Genomic DNA, 26,418 nt, shown 5'->3' on the forward strand with positions numbered 1-26,418 from the left:
TTAAAAGCGGGATAAATAAACAAATTTGCTACTTTGCTTATGATTCTCATTGAATTGACGGTATGTACCATTGGTCTCAGGCCTTGAACTTCAAGTCCAACTTATTGCAAATGACCATTACAGCATACTTGTTTAGTTTCAGTGTCCGCTATGTCCTGAACGCATGGTGATTACATCATATCACACTACGTTATGAGCGATATATGCCTAGTTTAACTGAATTAGATAGTTGTATAATCTATATTTTTATATTCGACGACGTCTACCATTTAAGGTCTTATAATGTTATTAAATTGTGTAATGACATCAGAAAGTAACTTTTCCTTACAGAAGACATTGCGTGCCCTGTTCATCATTTCAAATGTCCAAAAAGCTATTGTATACCCATGAAGTATGTATGCAATGGTAAGAGCGACTGTCCGGATGGTCAAGACGAACATTTTTGTGGTAAATATAAACATCAATAAAACTATGGTCTGTATTTAGAATTGCTGACGTACAAGCAGAAATATGTTGAAAAATTGAAGTATATACTTTCAGATTGAATATGTTTCTTGTACTTGTTTCATTTGTACTGCAGATCCCTTTCATTTCATTTTCTTTACACTGCTTTTCAATGTTACATTTTGTATTTTGTAGATTGTATTAACCCGGACAAAAGTGAAGTAACGATATTGTTCCCTGGACCAAATATTATATCTAAACAAAGATCAAAGGTGTTGCAAGAGGTGGCATCTAAGCTTAGAGGCACGTTGTTCACTAGAAGTTCCTCTACAAAAATATTGAAAATGATGAAAACTGAGGACTCAGGGGTTTATCCTTTCCATTTTGTTGGCGCTAATGCTTTATCCAAAAGTGAGCACACGGACAAACTAGAGACGGGCCATCTTATCAACTATACTGATGAGTTTGACATTAGAAAACGGAAAATGGAAATATTGTTTGACAATAAGGATGAAAGGTCAAGCAAGGGACTTATATGGCTAACAGATAGTCTATATGTTACTGAGGCCGAACGAGACATATTTCATAACAATCTTGGTACAAATGCTTCAAGATCGATTAAAAAATATAGAGTTATAATTAACGCACGTCCATATAAAGAGATAGATATTCCACGTCAATCGCCTGTTACAGAAATTATGCTAAGGGACAAGGATATTCTAGGAACATTGGGTTCCAGATTGTTTCCTTCCATATGCAAAGGTAAACATCTCAGTAAATACATCTCCCTTCCCTTCATATACTATTGTATTTAAAACATATGATAATATGTTAACCTGGTAATACAACAAATAAACCGTGCTTTGATCTTCAACAATCCATTCTAAGAGCAAGCTTGTAAGACACAAAACTGCCTGTAAAGGTTATTTGTTTTTATTTTCATCAGGAAATTGGTTAAATACACAAAAGGCAGTGCTTTGACTTGCATTATGAATTATATTCCAGTGCTTTTAAGTTTATTGCAAATAATTTCAGTCAATTTTGCACTTTAAATTATAAATATTTGATAGTCATATGTCATTAACTTGTTTTTGTCGTTTAAACTACAGCGAGATCATTTAGCGTTTCCGATATGTGCATGTTGATGTATCTACAAAATCATGTTGGTTGGTACGACTCATGTATGACGGTCTTAGCACAACTCATAACAGTGTGCTTTGCAATCAGATAAACTTGTTATCCTTTTGAAAACAAACAAAAGACAATGTGAATTTGTTAAATGCTTGACAATTTTACATGACAATATTTTTGCAATACTTTATTATAAGGCATACTGTGCAAAGAGTTCACAATTTGAATAACATGATCATAATGAAATTAGTGACTATATAACATTTAGGGTATGACATTCCGATTTCTTTTATTATTATCTATTTGATTAATATCTAGGTAATCCAGTGGAATGTGAAGGAAGATATCGTTGTAGATTAAGTCTGGTTTGCATTCCTTTGTCACAGCTATGTGATAAGATAAAACATTGTCCATTCGGTGATGACGAAGAGATGTGTGACTTCGTTTGTCCTCGGCAATGTGTGTGCCAGCCGTTAATTGTCAACTGTTCAAACTTGCTTGACCGAAATGATACAATTAATATATCATCATCGACGCGAGTGTTAGACGTAAGCAATAGTGAAGAACTTGGTAGAGCTATTGTCTCAGATGAAGGAAGTTCACACCATGTACCCTTACTGATAAAGTTAAATGTATCAAATTGCGGAATTCAACATCTGTCAAAATATTCTTTCACTTTTCTAAGAAACTTGTTAACATTAGATATCAGTTTCAATAAGTTGAATGTTTTAGTTAGAGACACTTTTGTATTTCTAAAGCATCTTCAAGTTTTGAAAATGAATGGAAATGTGTTACTGTCTGCAATAGAGCCTGGGACATTCAATGGCATTTCAAATATTTCAATAGCAGTCAATGAAGCTAAAATCAAAGTTATAAACAAACACACTTTCGATGGCATAAACATAAATCATTTAGATTTATCCAATAATAACATTGAATCTATAGAAGACGATGCATTCGAAGGACTTAGTTGTAGATCAATTGATATAAGAAATAATCCAATAAAGGTGTTTGGTAAGAATATATTCTATGGGATAGAAGGGCTGACAAATTTGATAACACCACAGTACAAGTTTTGTTGTCTCAAACCAGTTTATCTTCTAGAAGATAGCTGTTTTCCTTATAAGGATGAATTCTCCTCGTGTCAGCATCTGATGAGGAACTCGACCCTTCAAACATTGTTATGGGTGATTGGACTTCTCGCACTGTTAGGGAATATTTTGTCCATTTGTTATAGACTTTATTTTGACAGCCAAAGACTTAAACTTGGTTACGGTGTATTCGTTACGAATTTGGCATTGGCAGATCTTTTAATGGGAATATACATGCTAATAATTGCTATCGCAGATCAAATTTACATGGACAGGTATTTATATATATTTTTTTGTTTTATTCACTTTTATTTGAAACAATTATTTACTAGGATCTATTTCTCATTAACCAAATGTCTTGTTTCTCACCGAAGATTACAACATGTCGTTACTAAGTTAAGACCGCAGCAGTTACATGTTTCCGGAAATTTGACTCAGCCAAACCAAAAGACACATTTTTTTTGTGAAAAGGAATGTATATTTTTGTAATAAAAAGTAACTGAAATGCCAAAAAAGAATGTTAAAGGTAAAGAATATTAATCATAACATAATGATTTTTCATTGTATCATACTTAATCAAATTAAAAGACTAGTCAGGCTAGGCTAAGATCAATGATTGCTATATTAGAAAATAAGTTTGATTTCCTGTAAAATGTACCGGGAAGAACTGAATATAAGAAGATCTACCATTGGCCATTTTGAATTACAAACTGGAATCTGGGAATCGCATTGACTATTATAAAAAAGAAAACAATGTTAAGGATGGTTCTTGCCATTTTAAAATTAAACTTAAAGGATAGTTCTTAAATAAAATCAAAACGATAATTCTTGCCATATGTTCTTGTCATTTGCATCGAAGACCTGTATATGCAAATTAACCAGTTTTACTTTTGCCGAGTATTATGTTTAAAGAGGCTTCTTGTTTTTCATAATTAGCAAACATATAAAGTTTTCTTTATCATTCCAGATATATTGAAGCGGACGAATATTGGCGTAACAGCGTGTGGTGTAAAATTGCCGGGTTTCTGTCGACAACATCATCAGAGGCTAGCGTCCTTCTCATTTGTCTTATCACACTAGACCGATTACTTGTGATCAAATTTCCATTCGGACAGTTACGATTTAAACCCAAATCGGCTTTATATGCTGTAATGGTTTCTTGGATAGTCTCAATAATAGTTGCGATAGTCCCTATATTGCATACTGATTATTTCAAAGGTCGCTTCTATAGTACCTCCGGCGTTTGTCTTGCTTTACCTTTGACGAATGACAGACCTCCAGGGTGGCTTTACTCCATGTTCATTTTTGTCGGGTTTAATATGGTAACCTTTACACTGATTGCCGCTGGACAGGTACTTATTTACTTTGAAGTGAAGCAGCAATCCAAGAGGCGATTGAAAATGCGTACATCACGTGCTAATGATCTGAAAATTGCAAGGAATCTCCTACTTATAGTTACAACTGATTTTATCTGCTGGTTCCCAATTGGTGTGATGGGTAAGTTGGTTCCTTTTATGTTACAATGCTTTAAATGGTGAGAATTTAATAGCGCTTCAGTCGGTGTAACGGGCATGGGAATTGTTGCATGAACCATAACTGATTCCATTAACTTAAGTGTTGAGGGTTGATTACCGCAAAACCAGTGCAATATATAGGGCATGACAGTTTATGCAATTCTTTGATCTTTCGTGTCATGCATTTTTATTTAGATAAGTGATCTAATTTTGACGTGAAGAATAACAATTACATGTATCAATTTTCATACAAGTCCCCACTTTTGTACCTATTTCGCAACATAACTTATTGACAAAAGAAATATATCTTTGTTTTAAAAACAACAAAGAAATACATGATCCTTTTTCTAATTGAAAATCTTTTTGTATTGACTAGCATTCGTTTTCTATTTTATACCTCTTTCTATTTACAGGAGTCCTTGCTACGATGGGTCACGTGATTCCTGGGGATATGTATGCCTGGACCGCTGTTCTGATTTTACCAGTAAACTCCGCTCTTAATCCATTCATGTATACGTTCTCTGCAATCTTTGGAAAGAAGGTATAAATTTGAGAGTTGAAATATTTTAAATTGACTCTTGTTAATCATTGTTTTGAAAATAAAGATTTCTCGTCTTACATTTTATACATAAATATTCACGAAGAGCTCTTTTTAATGTTGTGATGGAAGAATTATCAAATAAAAAATCTGTTAGAAACAACGGCAGAATAAATGACAGTTATCAAGGTATTCTATTTCAATAAATACCGTACAATTATTAATAGTATTGGTTAACAAAAACTTGTTTAAGCTTATCTAAACAATGATTAAGCAGTAAACTTAATGCATATGTGACAAACTGAACATACCAACATAAGAAGTAAGAAGTATAGCGTGGTCTATCTATCTTTTGTTACAGGCATCTCCGTCGTGAAGATGTACATATAATTTTTGTGCCAATTAAATGTTAAAAAGGATAACGCAAACATATTATTGTTCTGTATTCCATATCTGAAACTTTTGAGCATACTTATTATTCATTTCTTTTGCCATTTCATATGGCGAAAACATTGCAAAATTTGCAATTATAAACAGCGCCAACATATAAAGTGAACATGGCAAATGTGTTAACTAAATAAATGATGATTTTTGTGTTCGTGTTTTTTAGAAATTCCTTCCGAACATTGACGAACAGACAAGGAAAGAGTTATTAAAAGGTTTGAATACAAACACTTCTAAGCTATTTTTAGTAAAGAAAATTTATATTTGTGTCAAAACGTTGTTTTTTTTTTTCATCCAAAAGAGTCGAAGCTTTTTAGACATGGTCAACAGCACAAAGTAACAATTTGTACTTCTATGATTTATATGAGTGCTTCTATTTGAATAGTCAAATGTTTTTTATTGGCAAAAGGAAAGTTCTCGCAAGTTATAACGTCATTATTTCAGGGAAAATGCGAAATGGATCTCGTATTGTCGTACCTTCGCGCCCATATGAGGATAGCATTATAATTGCCCGGTACAAGACATCATTTTTGATCCACAAAATATTCATGATTCAATATTTCTTCGTGTTATTTCAAAGAAATTCAAGTCAAGATGCAAAAGAACCTTAAGTTAACGTCGTTCTTCATTAATATTTGTCAACTAACAAATACGCTGGCAATTATTTTCTTTCAGATGTTGGGCCTGCTGTACTGAACATTCTGCCATATTATTCCGGGAAACAAAGTGACGGTGCAGTGATAACGCTACGGGAATTATTGGATACTCAACATCTTACATTTCTTGATTGTGCTTTTATTGTACGCCATCTTTCCAACTATCTTACCATTCTTCATGGAGACGGTCTCGTGCTACAGCCAATCAATGAAGACAATATTTTGGTCCATGTGAATAATTTCAAGCAGGTAGTTTCATATAAAAATCTCAATTGCTATAATACCTGTAAAAAAGAAGAAAATAAACACAAAAAATTCTTTGTTCCGGAATTATCGCTTCAATAATTTGCCAATTTTTATTCTTCTAAAGTTATTCTTATTTACGTTTTCTGGTTATTAATTGTCCAATTTGGTAGTTGCATACAAATAACTTGAACATATTTATTGTCTTTTCGTTGGCTTCTTACGTCATTGATTACATAACGAAATAACAATTGCAGTATTTAGGCGTGCAGCAACAATGACTAGTGTATGCTTTCAGTATCTTCACTAACATACAGCCTATCTGGACCAGTATAACTTCTGCACACCCATACAGTCTGACCATTTGCACACACATACATTCTACCTGGACCAGTATAACTTCTGCACACCCATACATTATGTCCATCTGCACACCAATACAGTCTGACTGGACTAGTGTAACGTTTACAAACATATACAGTCTGATATGGCCTGTATAAAGTCTACACATACCCGGACTAGTCGCAAGTCTACACACCCGTCTCACCGTCGCTCCTCAATTTTTTTACTTTGATATCACTACTACTTGTATTAAACAACATATATTTCCTAATTTAACAACGACAAGTCTACTGCACATACAAATTCTGCAATGAATAGATGACGAATCAGATGAAGATTCGAGAAAGATTATCTTGAATTTATTTATTTATTTATTTATTCATCATTTTTATTTATTTATTAATTAATTTATTTTTCCCTTTATTCGTTTTTTTTACTTTATTTATTTATTTTCTTTATTCTTTCTTTACTTTATTTATTTATTTATTAATTCATTTATTTATTTGCCAGATTCGGAAACACGTGCAGGTGTCTGTAACGCCAGTTTTGTCATCAAAGAAGGTTGACCAAGAAGAAGATGTGTATAAACTGGGACTAATAACGCAGAAATTGTTGCAGAATGTCGGGAAATGCTGAGATATCCTATATTTATATCAAAACAATGAGATATCAAATGTTTGTTATGTTGCACAAAAGTGCGTGTAATTGGTTACATTGGTTTTGAATTCAAACTCATTTCGAAGACGATGATCCATCAACAAACTTTTTATATTTTTTAATTTTTAAGCATTAGTTCTAGATAAATGTTTTCCGAGAAATGGACACTACTCGGAATAGAATATGGTCAGTGTTTTCATAAACCAATCGGTCGCAGATGCATTGATTAAAACATTAAAAACTTTAATTTTTGTTTTATTGATCGTAAATGTGTTGTATCGATGTGTTGCTTTGAAAAAAAAATACTTGCACTGTTAAAGTTTTTTTATACTTTTCTTCGTCAACTTTTTTAAAAGGCAGATCCAAAATATTTAGGATAGTAGATTTGGCGTTTAAAATAAAACTATTCGACAAAGGCAAATGTGAAAAAAAATATTTGAGCACTGTCTTGCAATTTGTTGTTTTAATGACATAATATGTCAACGTCATATATGACGTCAAAGTCATACCGGAAGATTAAAATTGTAATTTTGTTAAAGCTGTTGTGGTTCTAAGCATTAAGTTGTGTTTTTTTTGTAAATTGTGTTTGGAATGATATTACATTAATTGAGCGTTTGATTAATGATATAGTTTATTAAATGAGTCGTGTGTAATAGTATCATTTATATATATTGTAGCGAAAATATGTTCTAAAGAATCTATGACGTATTGTATTGTAGCTTCACTAGTTATTGTAACCATTTCTGTAAAATAAACAGTGAGTCTTATTCTCAAATGAGTTCAGTATTTCGTCTATGCCGCCATCCATATTTCAAGACTATTTTTTCTCCTTCTAGCTGTATACCGCCATCAATTATATTATGAAAATTGAATTCTCCATTCATCTGATCTTGATTTAAGAGATGATATCAAACTCAATTATTAAATTTTTATATCAATTAGTATTGCATTGTACATGCAATTATTTGCCGGTAGTCATAGACTATTAGTACACGGATAAACACAAGACATAGCAGCAAGTTCAGTTCCTCCCATGGGATATATTATAATGATTCAGAACATTAATATTCCATTGATATTTTATTGCCTCCAGTGGCAAACAAAAGCATCGGCATTTAAGCCACAATTAGGCCCTTTAAATATGTACGTATCCAAATAAATAAATCATAATAAAATCCGTAAGCTTTTAAGCAATAGATGGAGTCGATAAATGGAAGAGATTATACTCTTCTCCATATCTAATTGTATTAATACGGAATTAAGATGGATAGAGTAAAGTTGAATGTGTCCGGGACGTATTTCGAATTTGATAAAAAATTATTAAAGGAAGGAAAAAGTCCAAAGTTAACTAGAATATGTAGCGAGTCACGAAAGGAGGGTATACCGATGGAAGCAACAGTGGACTGCTCGCCATTTGTATTTGGTTCGATCCTGGCATACCTTCAAATGGGAGAGCTTCATATTCCGCCGGGAGTTTGTCCCGGTGCATTTCGCCGGGAAATGGAATTCTGGGAGTTGGATTATGACTGTCTCCATTCATGCTGCGTGTTCAGGTAATTTTATAACGAAAAGTATGGATATAAAATCATACATTACACAGCACGTATTCTACTCATAGTCTCCTAAATTATGTACGAAAGACATTCTAAGTATTTTTAATTTAAAGAGAATAAACACGGTGCCAGTGTATAACATTAGAAATAAATGTATAACTGATGTTTTACAATGTAACTAAATTTCTCCAGTAAATCTTCAGTACAACAACAATACATTATCAAAGTAAAAATAATTAATAGTATTAATTATTGATATCTACTATTTAAACAATTAAATACTTTTAATATTCTTTGCAAAAATATACATGTCTAGATATCAATCATTCCTGGACGAAGAAAAGACGAGAGAGGAATTTTTTCGTAAAGCTCATCCTGCGAAAACAATGGTGGCACCAATATCCACGCTTCCTGTTTCCGGTTATGCGTCAAGATGTAAATCAAAACTATGGGGAATCATTGACAACAACGAGAACTCTATACCAGCAAAGGTTGTTTTTATATACTACTTACTTTTTATTTATTTTTGTTATTTTGTAAGTACGTGCCAACAATTGTATTCCATTTTGCTGATGTAGGGCTTTCACCTTGTTAGACAATTTAAAAAAAAACTCCGCATGCATGTATACATTATTGGATAGATCCCCATGACTCGGGCTCAATGTAAAAACAATTATATGCAAAGATGGTCCCGGTTATTCTATTTGTTTTATTTTCAAAACATAACTGTCAAATGACATCACACTAGCACGTGGAGAAGCTTGACACAAGCAATGGTCAGTATGAAATAGAGATAACGAAACTCAGAATTACCAATTTAGACGTATACTTTTATGCAAGAATTAAGTTAATGCACCTTTCTTCTTGCATTACCATCTGTACAAGCCCTCGGCCGTATTTAATCCTTCGCCTTTTGTCCTCGTGTTTCTGCAGAGGTTCATGCACGAAAAAGGTACACTAATTCATTTGAGACGTCTTCGGTACATATGCCCATGAAAACTCGCATTTGACTGTTATAGCAAAGTTGTGGTTTGGAAAATGTTGTAGATAACATCGCGACAAAAACATTATCACGCCCGGCAAACTGTCGCTCCACTTCAAAAGTGTGGTGTACGGTAAAACGAGCGAACGGCATTTCCAAGATAGAGCGGAAGACCGATTAAAACGGATAATTGTAAGTGTTGTTTAATTTTATGTCTTGTTATTCATTTAAATTGTATTTTTTCGAAAAACGGAAACTGTAGTTCCGTGTAAGATTGATTTAGGCTTTCAATGATCTAAGCTGTTACAAATAGCCCCGGAGAACATTTCTCCCTGACGAAGAGAACGACGATTTGTAGAATATTGAACTTCCCAACCATTAAAATGCCATACCCTTCGGATTTCTTTAAAAAGTGTATTACGAATATATCAACCCGTAATAAGAACTTGTCCTTCGTGCATTATAAATTACTCCTGAATGATTTCTTAAATTTGTAAATCGATATTTTTCGAAAGTAGTGGAGCCAAAGGGCAAGAGATGGAGCGAAAGGTTCGATGTTGAGCGCAAGGCGATATCAATTTGGCATATTGGGAGGAGGTGGTCATGAATTTTTATATATAAAAGCTTTAGAAGTTAAAATCGACATTTTGTTAGTTTATTCAGAGTATCTGTGAACAAAACGAACGTAATAAAAAAGCAGTTCTCAGTCGGTGTACGGACTAAAATAATTAATAATTGAAAGGCCTAGTTATAGTAGAAATAAATTATTATCTTATCATATTTCTCCGGCTTCACATTTTAGTATGTCTATTTTAACTTTGAAAGATTTTATTTATAGAAATTCGTAGACTATGCTCTTTACACCAACTTAATGTCGCCTTGCGCCCAACAACCGACCTTTCGCTCCATCTCTTGCCCTTTGGCTCCACTACTTTCGAAAACTTTTAAAAAGCCACCAAGAGTAGTTTATTTTGCACGAAAGACTAGCTCTTGTTACGAGTTTATATTTTTGTAAAACACTTTTTCAAAAAATCCCAAGTGTAGAGCGTTTTCATGGTTTGAATTTGACATTTAACAAATCGTCGTTCTCTTCGTCAAGGGGAACAGTTCTCTCAGGCTTGATATAACTTTGTTTTTGTAACAGCTTAGATCATTGGAAGCCTAAATCAATCATACACGGAACTACATTTTCCGTTTTTCGAAAAAATGCAACTTAAATGAATTACAAGACAAAAACATAAACAACATTGACAATTATCCGTTTAAATCGGCCTCCATAAAAAATTCATAATTAATTTCGTTTAAATGGAATAAAGTTGTAAATGTGTCATAAACCAACCACTTCCCATTATCTATTTGTTTTATTTTTCTCCTTTTTGATTTTTTTTCCTTTATCTTATTTGAAGTGATTTAATATTGTAGTGAACATTAAGAAAGTACTACAAGAAAATTTGAACATTGTTGAAGGACAATAATGTTTTTGTTTAATTATTTTTTTTTAAATAAAAAATGTTTTTGTGTTGGTTTTTAAAAATTTTTAACCCTTTTTAAAGTCAAAGCATGTAAGTCTGTATGGGGTAACCCCGAAAATTTAAAGCAAATTAGTCAGACTTTTTCTCCCCTTTTTGACAGAAGGTTTAAAAAATTAAACCTACCCCTTCCCCCTTTTTACAAATTTTTTACTAAAAGAATTAACAGTTTAAATTTTTACAGTACGTAAGTGCTGTGTTGTGTTGGGAAAATGTTTATGGGTTTTTAAAAATGCATGGAAAAGTTAGCACAATTTAAATGTAGGGGAAAATTCAGTGCTATTAAAATTCCCATGTAAAATTCAGTGTGCGTCATATTCCTAAAAAAATTCGTTTTGTTTTTTTTGTTTTTTGTTTAAAAATTTCCCCAGTACATTCTGTAATTTAATATAACTTTTTTTTATATTAAAAATTCAGTATTTTGCAAATCAATCCATCTCTGAATATCTAATCTGAAAAAGTTTTAAAAATGTAGTTACTATCCTATATTTTCCAAAAATATTGACCTGGCACTTCATTTAAATTTTCCCAAAAATCAGGGGGTAAAATAAATTGCCCTTTCTAAATTGAAATTTGTTAAAAAATTTTTGTGTTTGAAAAAATTTGGTTAAAATTCTAAGTAAAATTGGGGGTTTTATTTTTTTTTCTATTCTGTTTTTAGCTTTACTTCATAAAAATCCGACGTTGGGGGTTGTATCAAAATTTGTTTTTGCCTAAATACCCAATTTAAAGCGTTGTTTTGTGTTGTTTTTGGGAATCAACCCGGTGTTAAAGGGGTAAAAAATTCCCTTTTTGTTTTGTTTTTTTTTAGCTTTTACCTGAGCTTGCTTAGAGAGAGCTTTTAGGATCGTTGAACGTCCGTCGTCCGTCGTCTGTAGTAGTCCATATTTGTTCGTTAACACTCTAAATAGTGGTCATATTTTGCCTCAATCATCATGAAACTTTGTCAGGATGCTTGTCAAGGTAATTGCTCGGATGAATTCGAACATGGGTTACCTCAGATGAACAACAAGGTCATAGGAGCTAAAAATAGAAATATCTTGTTAACACTCTAGTGGCTTCTGTATTGATTCAATTATCCTGGAAATTGCTCTGAAAGTTTGTTTTGATAATTGCTTGTTCTAGTTTGAAAATGCATCACATAGGATCAAAAACTAGTTCACAAAACCAAATATAAAAAAAAACATTGTGAACACACTAGTCCTCAAATTTTTGACTCAATTGCCATCAAATTTATTCAGAATGCGTGTCAAAATAATTGCTTAGATGACTTAAAACATGGGTCATTTCAATGAAAAACTAGGTCACAGGAGCTAAAAATAGAAAAAAAATCTTGTTAACTCTCTAGTGGCTACTGTTGTTATCCAAATATTCTGTAAATACGTCTACAAGTTTGTTTTTATGATTTCTAGATCAAGTTCGAATATGGGTTACCTAGGGTCAAAAACTAGGTCACACCGCCCAAATATGGAAAAAACATTGTTAACACTCTAATAGTCACATTTTTGACTCAGTTGTCATCAAACTTATTCAGGACGATTGTCAAGTTAATTGCTCAGATAACTTAGAACATGGGTCATTTTAAATGAAAAACTAGGTCACAGGAACTAATTTTTTTAACTTGCTCTGGTGGCTACTAGCTGTTGTTATCCAAATATCCTGAAAAATGGTGGCAAGTTTGTTTTGATGACTTTTAGGTCAAGTTCAAATATGGGTTACCTGGGGTTAAAAACTAGGTCACACTGACCAAATGTGGAAAAACATTGTTAACACTCAAGTGGTCACATTTTATTACTCAATTGTCATTAAACTTCGTCAGGATGCTTGTCTAAGTAATTGCACGGATGAGTTCAATGGGTTGGTGAGCGATATAGGGCCATTTTGCCCTGTTGTTTTTTATTTCCTCTATAAGTTCGATTCACTGATCCGATGGTAGCACTGCTTGTATACCAATTTCAGTTGGACTTTCCTCAAAATAATCAACAATTTGTTTAACTTCCATGAACAGCGATATTTTGAAATTTCGTCTCAAGCATATCTGATCGCATGGTTAAAAAAGCTTTCTAAGGAAATCCGAAGCACAATGAAGGCGAAACAAATACGGTGGCAATCAGATCTACATACAAGAAATACCTTAATTGAATAAATGACGTTTAAAAAATATAAATAAGTTTTTTGTTGTTGTTGTTGTTTTTGTTGTTTTTTTAAACTGGTGTCATGCTTTTTTCAATCAACATGTGCACACACAAATTGTTGTTGTTGATGTTGTTTGTTTTTAAATTTAAAAGCATCTTTTTATTGTCTCGACTTACTGAACAGGTGCGGGACATTATTGGCCAACCAATCTGTACGGAAAAAGGATCGTGGTTAATAGCTGCTGGTGATTGGGACTTTGACTACTTTGATTATGACAACTATGATTGGGATAAGCCTAAGGGTAATCTAGCCTTCAACGAGAGCAATACAAAGAAAAACGAAAATTTTAAATTGTGTGGGGAAAAATTTTACAAAGAGGAGAAGAAAAACAAAATAAAAACCCATTCACTTTCCCGAATTCTCTTTAAACCAATTTTTCAATATTTTGGACATTGCGAAAAAGTTGTTTTCGGTGTTTTGTTGGTTTTTGTTTTGGTTTTTTTTGTTAAAAAATTTTTAGAGCCTGGCTTTAAATTTTCACCTACTTTTATTTATAATCGTGTCTGTTGAAAGAAAATATCTATACGAACCATCGCCCTCGGTGATTTTATTGAATTTTGCACAGGTGTTTCGAGCTTTAAGGCTCTTTCGTGTAGTGAAAAATGTCCGTGCTAGCAAAGTGCTCGATTCTCTTTAAAAAGTGCGTCAAAAAATGACGCTTTTGATCATTTATTTTTTTGGGGTTTTTCTTTGTTTTTTTTGGGGGTTTAAGTGTTGTAAAAGTTGGGTTGGGGTTGTTTGGGTGGGTTGGTGTTGTGGATTGGAAATGCTATTTTCGCTGTGTGAAATTTGGGGGTTTTTTATCCTCTCATTACTTTTGCCGATGTTTGTCAACAATTTCTTAACTCTGTATCAATACTCGTGTGTCAACGAGTCAATAGAGAGAAAAAGGGACATGAAAGAAAGAAAAAGCAAAACGGAAGAATGGAAATGCAGTGAAATTGTTGATCTTGACGACCTTAAAACGTCTAACTATTCAGAAACTGACCTACCGCCCTCTTACAGATCACCGCGAAATAATTCGCTTGCGGACGTAAAAAAGTAATGGTTTAATGTAAAATTTGTAGAATTATTTTCGCTGAATTTTCTTAATTTGAGGCGTATTGTGGTAGTTATTATTTATAACCTCAGACTTAATACGGATTGAACGTAGTTCTATCACGTGGTTTTAAATGTAAGCGAACGCGATAAAATACTCTGATGAGAACTTGTTAAAGGGTGATTACGAAATGCCATTATCCCTTCATATTATTTTATATCAATATTCAAATTAGATGATGAAATATAGTTTTTACAAAAAAACTTAGTCCTTTTGTTTTATTTACCCTGCGAAAGAGTGTCAACTTTGTTCTGCAAGACTAGTATATAAGTTTGTTAGTAACAGTAAAAAATATCATCACGAGGAAAATACTTTTTACCCGAGGCGTTGAGATACTGTTTCTTTATGTTTTTTATTTATTTTTCAGATTTATTACTGTAAAAAAGTACTGTACTAATGTAACTTAAACTTTATTTAACTTGAATGTTAACTTGAATAACTCCCATTGGCCTATGGGAATATGGGGTTGTAACATAAAACATATGCAACCGTTCTGACATTTTTATACAACTTATAAACAGTAGAACAAGTAAAATGGTTTCCTGCGGTGAATATTTTAATGATATAAAGATATTTCATTTAACTATTTTCAGCATTATTGGGAAATAAACGTTTGTATCAGAGGAATATAGTTGACAATTGAATAAACGATCAATATAGAAGAAGGTCTTTGGAAACTGGTGACCGTTGAAGACCTGAGAAGATCGAACATAAAACGATTATTTCTTTTTAAGAAAATGATTAAATAGGTCTACCATTTTATGAATAATTCCAAGCAAACAATAAATAAAGTAAACACACAAGTTTACACAGAAAATATCTCTATTTATTATGGCAGATGCCATTACGAATATTTTAGTTTTGTAGATTTTCAGTATAAACAATTTATTGTTTGTAAAATTTTAGATAGATATTAAAGAAACATTGATAACTTTCAAACACATCATTCAAGTTTTTCCAACTTAAACGGTAAAGTAATTATAGAAAATTAGAAAAATCACGTAATAGTTTTTTGTTCTTAATTAGGTGTAATGCGAACTAATTCCCTTCAGGTAAATCCGTAACGTACCGGCAAACGGTATTTAGCTAGGTTTTCGAAAAGGTCAATTAACCAATCATGTACGGTTTACAGATCACATGCTCCTCCATGTACCGAAAACAGGTCACATGCTCCTCCATGCCTCAAAAGTTAAACACGTACCAATACCCTGCGGTCTCCAGACCGCATGGAATTTTTGTTTTTCACATTGTCTTATTGTCAACGAAGGAATTGTAACATAGAATATATCTTGAACATATAACGCAAAGAAGAGTAACATAAATTGGAAAAAATATTATTCTGCTAATTTTAAAAATGTTGTTACCATTTAACATGTCGCCCATTAGGATATTTTCTAACAAATTTTTATTATATAGGTATTTTAGAATTATCTTTTTTCTGTCAAAATTAAAAAAAAATGTAAACTACAGATGCAGATATATTTAACTTTATATTCCTTAATCAGAATTCGGAACAAAGTATAGACCTTTTTAAATTGTGAAATATTACTGGGTGTTGAAATTTGAAATTGACTGAAATTATAGTTTACGATCAGAGAAATATATTAATGGTTATGTAGCTTTCCAATTCAACAAAATAAAAGCTTTCTTGAAAACAAATATGATTCCTTTTTATTCAGCGCAATTAAAAATAGTAATAAAAATGTGTATTTGTTTAACATTGTATAACATTTAAAGTTTGTATTAAATCTACATGATCTGTTGGTTTGGTGTATTTGTTCACTCTAATACTCTTTAAGTGTCCCGACCAATAAATCATTTTGAAATAACTATATAATTAGTGTATGCTTTGAACGATTAAAGGCCTATTAAGACTCAGAAATGCTTCTCAAAAACTTTTTATTTTCGGCAACTAAAGTTACCTATTTGCCATACAATTGAACTATCTTTTGCTTTTATTTGTATGTAAGTCAAACTACCACTTTGTTTACATTTTGCTACCTTAACGAAACATAACTTCACATTCAGCGCTACTTTCCTCAACTGTTCAGCATCTAACATGTTCTAAATCCATTATTAAAACAATACTTAACAAACGTTTGATATTTCTAAAGAATTAACTAAATATTGATTTTAATACAATTCACAATGGTATCATAATGTTAGGCTTTGTGTTAATATTGACACATTTTTAATGGACGATGTAACGTAATTGTCATATTAAATGTTTACCCACGCGGGGCTTGAACTCAATATTATAGAACAAATGTTTGGTTTTGTAAGAACGATATTGTTGTAATTTTTGTTTCATTTCATTTACGATATGAGAAGTGATCGATTGATTTGTGATGTTTTGATGAACCGGTTGTACCGTGATTTCTAGTAATCAAGACAGCTAAACGTCTATGGTGAGGTATTTAGAAGTCAATTGTTGCGATAGTAAACAAGTCCCTTTAAAATGATTTATTTCATGCTTTCCAGTGTTTTATTGTAATATATCAGATGATAATATTCTGATAAACCACTAGTGAAATTTATAAAATATAATTTTCACTGTAGCCGGACTATATCCGAATGCGGATGAAAAGAAAATCATAACTAAATAGAATAACAGTCAGAAATAAATGCCGTCATACGTAAATTGTGCTTCTTTAGGAAAAGAACGTCGATGTTACCATACATCATGTTAAAAATGTAACAAAATTAGAGAAATTTAACAGAACTATATTTCAAAATTGATGATGTGACGTCATGATGTGATGACGTCACAAAGGAGAATGCGCGACGTTACGCGGCAAAATCAGTAAAAAATACTTAAAATCACTTAAAAAGCATGAAATAAAAAGAAAATTTATTTGTTTTACATATAAGATAGAAATATATTTCATTCGTGAACACCAGCTATTATATTTTCACTCGTGGCTACGCCACTCGTGAAAATATTGCATCTGGTGTTCACTTAGTGAAATTATATTTCAATCTTACATGCAAAACAAACAAATATCCTCTATATACTTTCTTTGTAGTAAACTTACAATTTTACTTTTATCACATACTCGTGCCGCATTAGCAACACCGTAAAAATGTATACAAATGTGTTGTTTTTTCTCTCTCCCTTATTTCCACTGTGTTACTAAATTATATAAGACGGACTAAAAAGTCATGTAATATTGAATACTTGACCATCACCTTTAAATTGAAGATTTTTACAGAATATGTTCATGTCTGCCATTAAAAAATTAGCACACAATCTTTCTAAAATCTACAAAGCGGTTAAAAATGATAGTCCCCCCTTCAGACAAAGCCTTTGAGGTCATTCTAACATTATAGGGACCGACAAATTAAGCCTAGTAAGTTGATAACATTTCGGTTCTTGAATGCATGAAAATAATATAAAACTATTCATTATATAACATTAACCATTTCCCTCATATAGACGTGTTTTGACGGCTTTTAGTCCTCCCCCTTTTTTGAGGCCTCAAACAGTGAAAAAATGCCCTATTTAGGTCCGAAACACTGTTTTTTGTTTGAGAAATGTTGATGAAAAAAGTGACCACTTTTTCGGCTCCGCCCACCATCAAAATGGTACATCAGGGTGTTGCCAGAAGGGAATGTACCCCCTTCTGTTTGTGGGGTTTGAAGGCGGGGGGGGGGGGTGATAGTCCCCCTCATCGCCAAGAAAATTTTGGACATGTGCCTGGCTAAAAATGGCCTGAGGTCAATCTTAGGGTAACTAGTAACCGACACTGAAAAGCCTTTTACTCTATCTCAATTCATTGAGAAATTGCAGCACTTTGAAATCAGTTTTGATGGGAAAAAACAATGCAAAAATAGTGTTTTTGGCAATTTTTAAAAGTCCCCCGTTGCCATGGTAACAGGAAATTTAAGATTGAGCATGTTGTTACAGAGTTAATTTACGATTGAACATACTGTTACAGGGGCTATGGTCCAGTCAACATTTGTGCTAAGTTTCATCAGTATTGAAGCATTTTTCATAGTTTCATAGCAGTTTGAACTTGTAACAGGAGGGTTTTTAATGAAAACGGCCATTTTTCACAATATGCTCATGGGGTAAAATGTTAAGAAAAACATTTCATGTAAAACATTTAAACATTAAAAAAATACTTTCAGCACACACCAAGTTGATCTGTCATGACGAAAAATCTTCATAAAATCTAAAAATGCGTTAAAAATGTTAATTTCCACCCCAGACAATGACTTTAGTTTTGATGAACCGCTGATGACTTTTTGAAAATTTATATAATTTTAAAAGTCCCATTGTTTCTTACATACGTAAATAAGTAAAGAAGAAAGTGATTTATGCATAATATTGAATGATATTTAGTCTTGTTTTCTTGTAAGTCGGATCTGTTCCTTTACTGTTTCACAGATATGATATAAAGTGATACATGATATGATATGATGTGACATGATCTGCTATATGATGCGATGTGATATGATGTAATATATAAAATGATGTGATATGATTTATGATATGATATATAATATATGATATGATATGATATGATATGTTATGATGATAATTTTTGATCACGTGTTTTAGAAATTTTAAAACTCGCGTGCTTAATACGTCGCACTTTCAGATCAAATCGAATCTGTGATAATTTGTACTTATTTGTTCCTGATTTCTTTGTTTAGTATGGCTTTCCTTTTCATATGAATATGTTCTTGAAAACTTTATAAATCACGGTGACCTTCTGAATTTTCAAAATAGTAACGTGTTTATTATGTTTCTTTTCCATAGACATGATGTCATACAATGTATATTAATTAATATGGATATAATATTTGCTTGTCGTAATGTACGGAATCGATACATTTTTCCATTTAAAATATTTTCCTTTTTTTACATTTTAATTGGTTTATAAATTGAATAATGCGTGGCGATTATCGATCATACCTTGGTCACAGATATACAATTACAGATTATTTAATTGAAATATTGAAGTCTATAATAAAACATTGTCATGTTCCTTTTGAATTCCATTTCAATAGAGTAATCTTTCATGTCATCCATATCAAAGGATTCTGTTACGGTTCTAGATTCAGACAAATACATCGTATGCAATATTAGTTCAAGTGGATTTATATAATTTAGAACTTGATCGGCGGTGTTTTGCTGGTGAGGCAGAATTAATGTTAACGGATCTAAAGTTATCACGGGCTTTGTTAGTAATGGGTGTAACAAATACAAAAGTTTGAAAGGAAATTAAACAAAAGCAGATTTCAATAGAAACGAGATCTTTCAAATGGGACTTAATTTCATTTCTAGGATATAGATAAATATGGCGAGTAAAATGTGTTTTGTTTTGTTTGTAAATTATAAATGAAATGGGTTAAAATAAAGAAGAAAAACTTCCTTAAAAATGACTAGGGTAAAAATAAATGTTTCTGGGACACATTTTGAATTTGACCGGAATATTGTGAATGAGAAAACATGCCGGCGACTGAGAAAGTTATGTGACCAATGTCCCGTCGACAAACCAGTAGAATTAACAGTTGATCGGTCGGCAATTGCATTCGGTGCCATACTTTCGTACTATCAGACTGGCGAATTGCATATTCCGCCGGGAATATGTCCCGGTGCTTTTCGTCGGGAGATGGAATTTTGGGATCTGGACTCTGATGCACTGCACGAGTGTTGCTTGTACAGGTATAACACCACGTTACGTTTATACAGATTTTATTTTAGTTCGATTGTATAGGAAGCTAGAAGCTTATGGACACACTTTCGAATCTGTTCCTGGAACCAACCAGTACTGAGCAATAAGTGTAAAGTTTCTTGCTCAAGGAAACAACCCTGCACTTGTCCCTGACGGGTTTGAACCCATGCGCCTAGCGACCATTAGATTATTAGTCCGACGCGTTAACCTATCGGCCATGACGCTACTCTTACGCCTCTTTTTTATACTCGTATGTTCAAGTTGATATTTTAACCATTGAATTTTAATTTAAACAAAATTTTAACATTTTTTTTAAATTTAAAACACAACTGTGAGTTTAATAATATCAATATACTGTACAAGACCATCAAAATGTTTTCTTTTTTTTTCATTTGTTTAACAATACCGTTCATTTAAATACTAAACTGCATTTGTTTCATTTTTTCACAATTTCGAATTTTTCAATTTCGTTTAGAATCTAGAAAAAGTAAATTATATAAAAACTCAAATTATTGAATTATTTTATAATAAAATGACACAAATATAAAGTAAGTAAGTAATCTATTTATTTATTCATTAAGGTGACCTGTGTAAACATATCTTACAAATCAAATTATGTACGGTAAAATTTAATCATTTTTACAAGGCCCATTTGTTATATTCATACACACCTCTACTGTGCAGATCTCTTTTTCCGTGGTCAGGAAGCCGATTAATTATAGTTTTAAACATTCAGTGTACACGTTTGTAAACTAAAAAAAATAACTATCACGATAGAAAATAGTACTTAATTGTTTTTCATATTAAAAATGAAGAGAAAATGACTGTGTAACACATTTTAATATTTTATAAGAGGAACAGATAATAATTCACGAAAGTTCAACTAAAGTATGAAATAATAAGAAAAGATTGTTCACGCTTTTGTCTTTCTTTGAGTTTAGGATAGTATTTATTAGTAAGCATTTACAAAATTAACTTGGTCAAGAACGGCGCAGCCATTCGACCAATTTAATTAACTTAAAGTAAATCCGTACTAATAGACACACACTAATGAAGTATTTCACATCATTTTTTTTGTATAAAACTGTCGACTGTTTACTAGACTGATTAAAATTAGCCGTTTAACAAAGCAAATGTGTTAAGAATTATTTCTAAGACAGTGGATCATGTTGAGTGCATTGAAAAACACAGGTATTCAACATACATATCTAAATTTTGTTACGGGAGGGCTTTTATCCGCCTTGTTAAAATTTCAAGGGAGGACTTTTGTCCACCCAGTCATTTTCATAGGAGGGCTTTTGTCCGCCCTGTCATTTTCACGAGAGGGCTTTTGTCCGCCTCGTCATTTTTTGAACAGGGGGACTTTTTGTCGGGGGGGGGGGGTGAGCTTTATCCGTTTCCCAATCTAACGTGGCAACCGCAAGTTGTTGCTACGATTGACATCAGGAATTTGAAACTGAAATAGACCGTTTTCGCTGGCCACATAAAACATTTGGCCATGTATAACTTATATGTTACATTGATTTATGTATTTTTATACTTTTTTTTATACTTTTGAAAAATAAAAAATAAATATATATTTTGTATCATAATTTGACGATTTATATCCAATATAAATCTGATAAACAGCAAAAAAATGTTGAATGGAATATTTTAGATATCAAGCATTCCTTGACGACGAGGAAACCCGCCGGCGATTCTTGAACAAGGCTCTTCAACCGACGCCGGCGACATCGCCTGTAATCCAGTCAGCGGTAATCGGTAGCTTAATGACGTACAGATCAAAATTGTGGAAAGTAATAGATAATAACGAAAATTCTATAGCTGCGAAGGTAAACAAATTTTACCAGATTAAATCAGTTTCCAGATAACCAATTTAATTTCATTAGATTTCACATTTAAAGGCAATGTTAAATCTGCAAAATTTGTTTTTTTATTTTTAAGCAAAGAATATTTAAAAATGAATAATGGTTTAAAGAATCATAGATGTTCGTTACCTGATGAAATTGGTGATCAATGTGAAATAATTTAACATAAAGGTAGCAAAATGTAAACAAACTAGTATTTTGACTTCATACAATATACTCATTCACTGTAACTTATTGCCAAGAAACAACAGATTAAAAAGATGTAAGTAATTGACCAGTGAGTTTTTTGATATTATAAAAGTGCACCAACGCTTTTAAAAAAATAAAAGTTAAAGCTTTTCTGAGACTAATGGACCTTTAAATAAATATCATTGCAATAAACTTTACGGGAGTTATCTCCATAAGACTTTAATTACACGAGTGATACAAAATATATGTCTATAAAATCACACGTGAGGTATTGTTTTGATTGTTTATTAAAGGGTCTCCACTGAGGTTTTTGACATGACAGGACTGGGATAATTTTTCCATTTGATGTAGATCTTAATGAATTACATGTGTGCAAAAGATTGGGGCCGTTTCATCAACGTGTCGTAGCACGTTGATAAAACGTCCCCACAATGTTTTCCCACAATAATTATACTTATTGTGAGAAAATTGCCAAAACTTAAAAGCGTTGCAACGTTTTTCACTCATATTGGGCTAAGGATAGCATAAAAAGGCGGATTTTCAATTTATTTCTGAGAATATTTCTTACTTATCTTTTGCATATCTTTCTGTTTTAAAAGTGAACCATTTGATCTATGTAAGAAATTAAAATTTCATGTTGTGAGAATTTTAGACCTCAGTGGAGTTCCTTTAATTTCCTGTTAATAATCCGGTTGTTTCATCTCGGCTCAATTCAACCATCGCTGCCATAATCTCCATTGCATGGAGTAATATTCACATTATCACGTTCCGCATCACAGTATTACAAATACAGAAATTGAATGTAAACTTTCTTTTTATATAATTAATTAAAATGGCAAAACTTTTATGTCCCGGTTAATTAAAGGCCCATTATAACTCAGAAATGCTTTTATTTTGATTTTTCAAAAGTTTTTAATTTTGGTATCCAAAAAGTAACTCATTGGCAAATTACTGGAACTATCTTTTTCATCTGTTGCTTTAGTTACAGGTAATTTGTATGAAAGTCAAAATATTACTTTGTTTGCATTTTGCTAATTTTATAACAAATTATTTCACATTTATTGCTACTTTTTCAGGTAGTATATCTCTAAAACCATGTTTTTAAACATTATGAAGTTTATGTTTTTAACTTAGTCCTTTCAAAAGAAGTAAACATTCATTTGTTTCTTAGGCATAATGTGCCTTTAAGCTTCGTCAGTTTTATAAATTTGATGAGTCTTATCAGTGGGCGGTACTTATATATATATATTTCTTTCTTGTAAAGTATCCATTTAATTTGAAGTTGTTTTTGTCCAGGTTTATTTTGTGCTTGTATTTGGGATGGTGTTGCTGTCAATTCTCGTACTGGCTTTCAGTACGGTTCCATCTTTGAGACGTGGGGTCTCCAAATGTGAGCTTCTGGAGTACATAGAAAACGCCAAACGTGAATACTATGACAAGGTACGTGCTGTAAAAACCAAAATTAATTAAATTATAGATCTGTCGGGATAAAACAAGGAGAAATATTAACGGTTTATTCTTTCATGTTAATTAAGTGTAGAATCTTCTAACATTCCCGAAGGTGTCGTGCTCTTATTCAAGTGTGGAAATTCACTGCCTCGATAATGAGAAGTTTACGCATCAAAGATATAATGAAGTATAGCTTTCTTTTTGCGTGTAATAAATGTAAGGACTACTAGTATAAACAATGTGTCATTCTTTTGACACGTTAGATGGCATTGAAGAATGATAGATAATTTAATCAATAGAGTATATTGATGTTTCCTGTCAATCCAAAGAATTCTTTGTCACATATTCCTGATTTAATGTCCCTAAAGATAATAAATGAATTATTACTGACAACAAAGTTTATACAAATCAATTTGAAATTTTATTTTGAATGGTGTAAAGCTATAAGAATATTTATATCTCAGAAATGTATTCCTTATGTAAGTTGGGTTTAGATGATTGGTTTTTACGCCAAGATTTTAACAAATCATTGTTTATAATATCTTGGCGGTTTTCTCAATTTGCCAATAATTACCAATTTCTCTGCAAGTGGTCGACCGACTAGCAACTATTATAACCCCACATGATTCGTGAACTAATGGTGCCTGGTAAATGACCTTAAGACTCAATGTCCGGTTGAAACGGAAATGTTCTGCCTTATCTGAGGATCGGACCAACGGCCCTTGCATTACAAATCAAATACTCTTCCGACTGATCTAAGTGGGCGGTTTCCTTTATACATGTATCAGAATTATAATAGGCTGTTTTTATATAGATAAGGACAAATAAATTGGATATATATAAATTTCCGGATCAATCGTGTAGACACTTTTTTTCAGGAATTATCTATTTACCATTTGTGTCCTTGTTTATCTGGAAACAGCTATTAAGGATAATGTCTATATGTGAACACTGCTGTAACCTACAATTTTTGCGCATCGTATCTTGCTACTAAAATGTTTATCATTCACGGAAATATGTGGAATTCAAATGTAACTTTGATAAAACTAGATTTCGGACGCGGCAAGATTTTAGACAGTCTATATACATGTACCTTGTATATTAGTATACCAATTCACGGAAGAAAGTAGTGATATACATGTACTATTCTTATTAGATATTTCATAATTAGATTTTCATTCAAATAGGGTGTAGAAGGTGTGGACAAGTTCACGATATAGGTCTTAATCACATACATTTGTATATATATGAAACACTATTTTATTATCATCAACTGTTGTTAATATGATTATTACGAACATTTACTATCTTAGTTTGTAGAATGAATTTGTTTGGCAAAATCCGTATTTAAAACATACTGTGTCTCCTTTATAGCTGGTGGATAGGTGTCCAAAGTTACAATCGACTGATGTATAAACATTGGAACTTAATTGTAAAGTACATTTTCTTCATTAAACAGGTGAATGAAAAATTAGGATACCCCGACTGTTCATCGTCAACTGGAGCCTGGCCATCAGGGAGCAGTTGGTATGATGATGAGATAGACTTTTCCCAATATGATTGGGACTATTACGAATATCTATGGCAGCAGTACGAGGATTACTATGCTGATAATAACGAGACAACAACCATGGCGTCTTCAACATCATCAACCACAGCGTCTTCTATACATTCAAAGCGAGAGACAAAGCCCCCTAAGAAGCCTCAATCCGTTCTTAGAACAATCAATATCCCTGACCTTTCTGTACCGAAATTTCCTTTCTTAGTGCTCGAAGTTATCATTAATACGTTCTTTACAATCGATCTTGCCCTGCGTCTGGTATCGTGCCCATCTTTGAAACGCTACTTAACCTCTATTATCAATGTGTTGGACGCGTTTGCTCTTATTGTCGTGCTACGTACATTTGTTAATCGTCTCTATCGAGAAAGAGTATCGTTATACGGAATCCATTTGGCTAAATCTGCTTGATTTTGCCCAAGTATTCCGAGCACTGCGTCTCTTCAGAGTCGTGAAAAATGTTCGGGCAAGCAAGGTCCTGGCATACTCTTTGACCCAAGATTTGCGAGACATGACATTGTTGGTCATGTTGCTATTTGTCGGAATATCAACGTTCTCTTGTCTCATATACTTTGCAGAATCGCGTGCGACTATTCCATCAATTCCAAGCGCTTGGTATTGGGCAATCGTCACAATGACCACGGTCGGTTACGGTGACATCTCGCCCCTGACGGGATTTGGGCGCGTGATCGCGTCTGTCTGCGCAATATGCGGCGTTCTACTCTTAGCGATTACTCTCCCAATGTTTGTCAACAACTTTCTCACCCTGTACCAGTACTCTTGTGTCAATGACTCAATTGAGAAGAGGAAAAAGTTGAAAAATGAGCAAGTAGATAAAGGCAAAGCGCCTGTAGATGACGACGTTGTCGTCCATGACTTGGACGCAGACAGTCCTCCCCCCGCGTACGAAGCTCCGTTAGAACGTGCAAACAATCCTGATAATGTAAAGAAAGAAAATACTGTATTTCTTGTTAAAGAAGCTGTTGTCACATAGATTTAAACTACATGTAGTTTTTATTTGTTTGGGTCGAAAATTTCTAATATTGTTTCATTCTTTATAGATATACATGCTTACAGTAAGCTCCATGATTATTTACATCTGTGTTTAGCGTCGAAATAATGAGTTACAAACCCTAATTTAGAATAATTTGGTTTTCTTCAGGCCGTTAACATATAATTTCACCGTGGCCGAGTGGTTTGCACGCTCGCCTATGAAACGAGATGTCTCGAGTTCAAATCCCAGTAGAGGCA

The 26,418-nt window shown here is 32.7% G+C and overlaps 3 protein-coding genes across 3 annotated transcripts; all 3 read left to right on the forward strand.

The window, feature by feature from the left end:
• The first annotated feature begins 335 nt into the window (after positions 1-335).
• LOC132756751 (G-protein coupled receptor GRL101-like) lies at positions 336-7,594 on the forward strand. The gene is made up of 8 exons (XM_060747888.1): positions 336-447; positions 640-1,206; positions 1,894-2,941; positions 3,634-4,163; positions 4,594-4,721; positions 5,329-5,377; positions 5,838-6,067; positions 6,914-7,594. Exons 1-8 carry the CDS (start codon positions 387-389, stop codon positions 7,037-7,039), a joined length of 2,739 nt encoding a protein of 912 aa, XP_060603871.1. The 5' UTR covers positions 336-386; the 3' UTR covers positions 7,040-7,594.
• A 729-nt stretch (positions 7,595-8,323) lies between these two features.
• On the forward strand, positions 8,324-14,800 carry LOC132756747 (potassium voltage-gated channel protein Shaw-like). The gene is made up of 4 exons (XM_060747884.1): positions 8,324-8,613; positions 8,930-9,104; positions 13,444-13,561; positions 14,787-14,800. Exons 1-4 carry the CDS (start codon positions 8,324-8,326, stop codon positions 14,798-14,800), a joined length of 597 nt encoding a protein of 198 aa, XP_060603867.1.
• Positions 14,801-19,402: 4,602 nt separating this feature from the next.
• Positions 19,403-26,198, forward strand: LOC132756752 (potassium voltage-gated channel subfamily F member 1-like). The gene is given in 5 exon segments (XM_060747889.1): positions 19,403-20,093; positions 21,761-21,935; positions 23,457-23,600; positions 25,069-25,584; positions 25,586-26,198. Coding segments are annotated over 5 exon segments (1,698 nt in total). The 5' UTR covers positions 19,403-19,806; the 3' UTR covers positions 26,162-26,198.
• The last annotated feature ends 220 nt before the right edge of the window (positions 26,199-26,418 follow it).

This window comes from Ruditapes philippinarum, unplaced genomic scaffold (genome assembly GCF_026571515.1).
Source record: "Ruditapes philippinarum isolate M1 unplaced genomic scaffold, ASM2657151v2 ctg1548_1_1_1_1, whole genome shotgun sequence".
Lineage (NCBI taxonomy): Eukaryota > Metazoa > Mollusca > Bivalvia > Venerida > Veneridae > Ruditapes > Ruditapes philippinarum.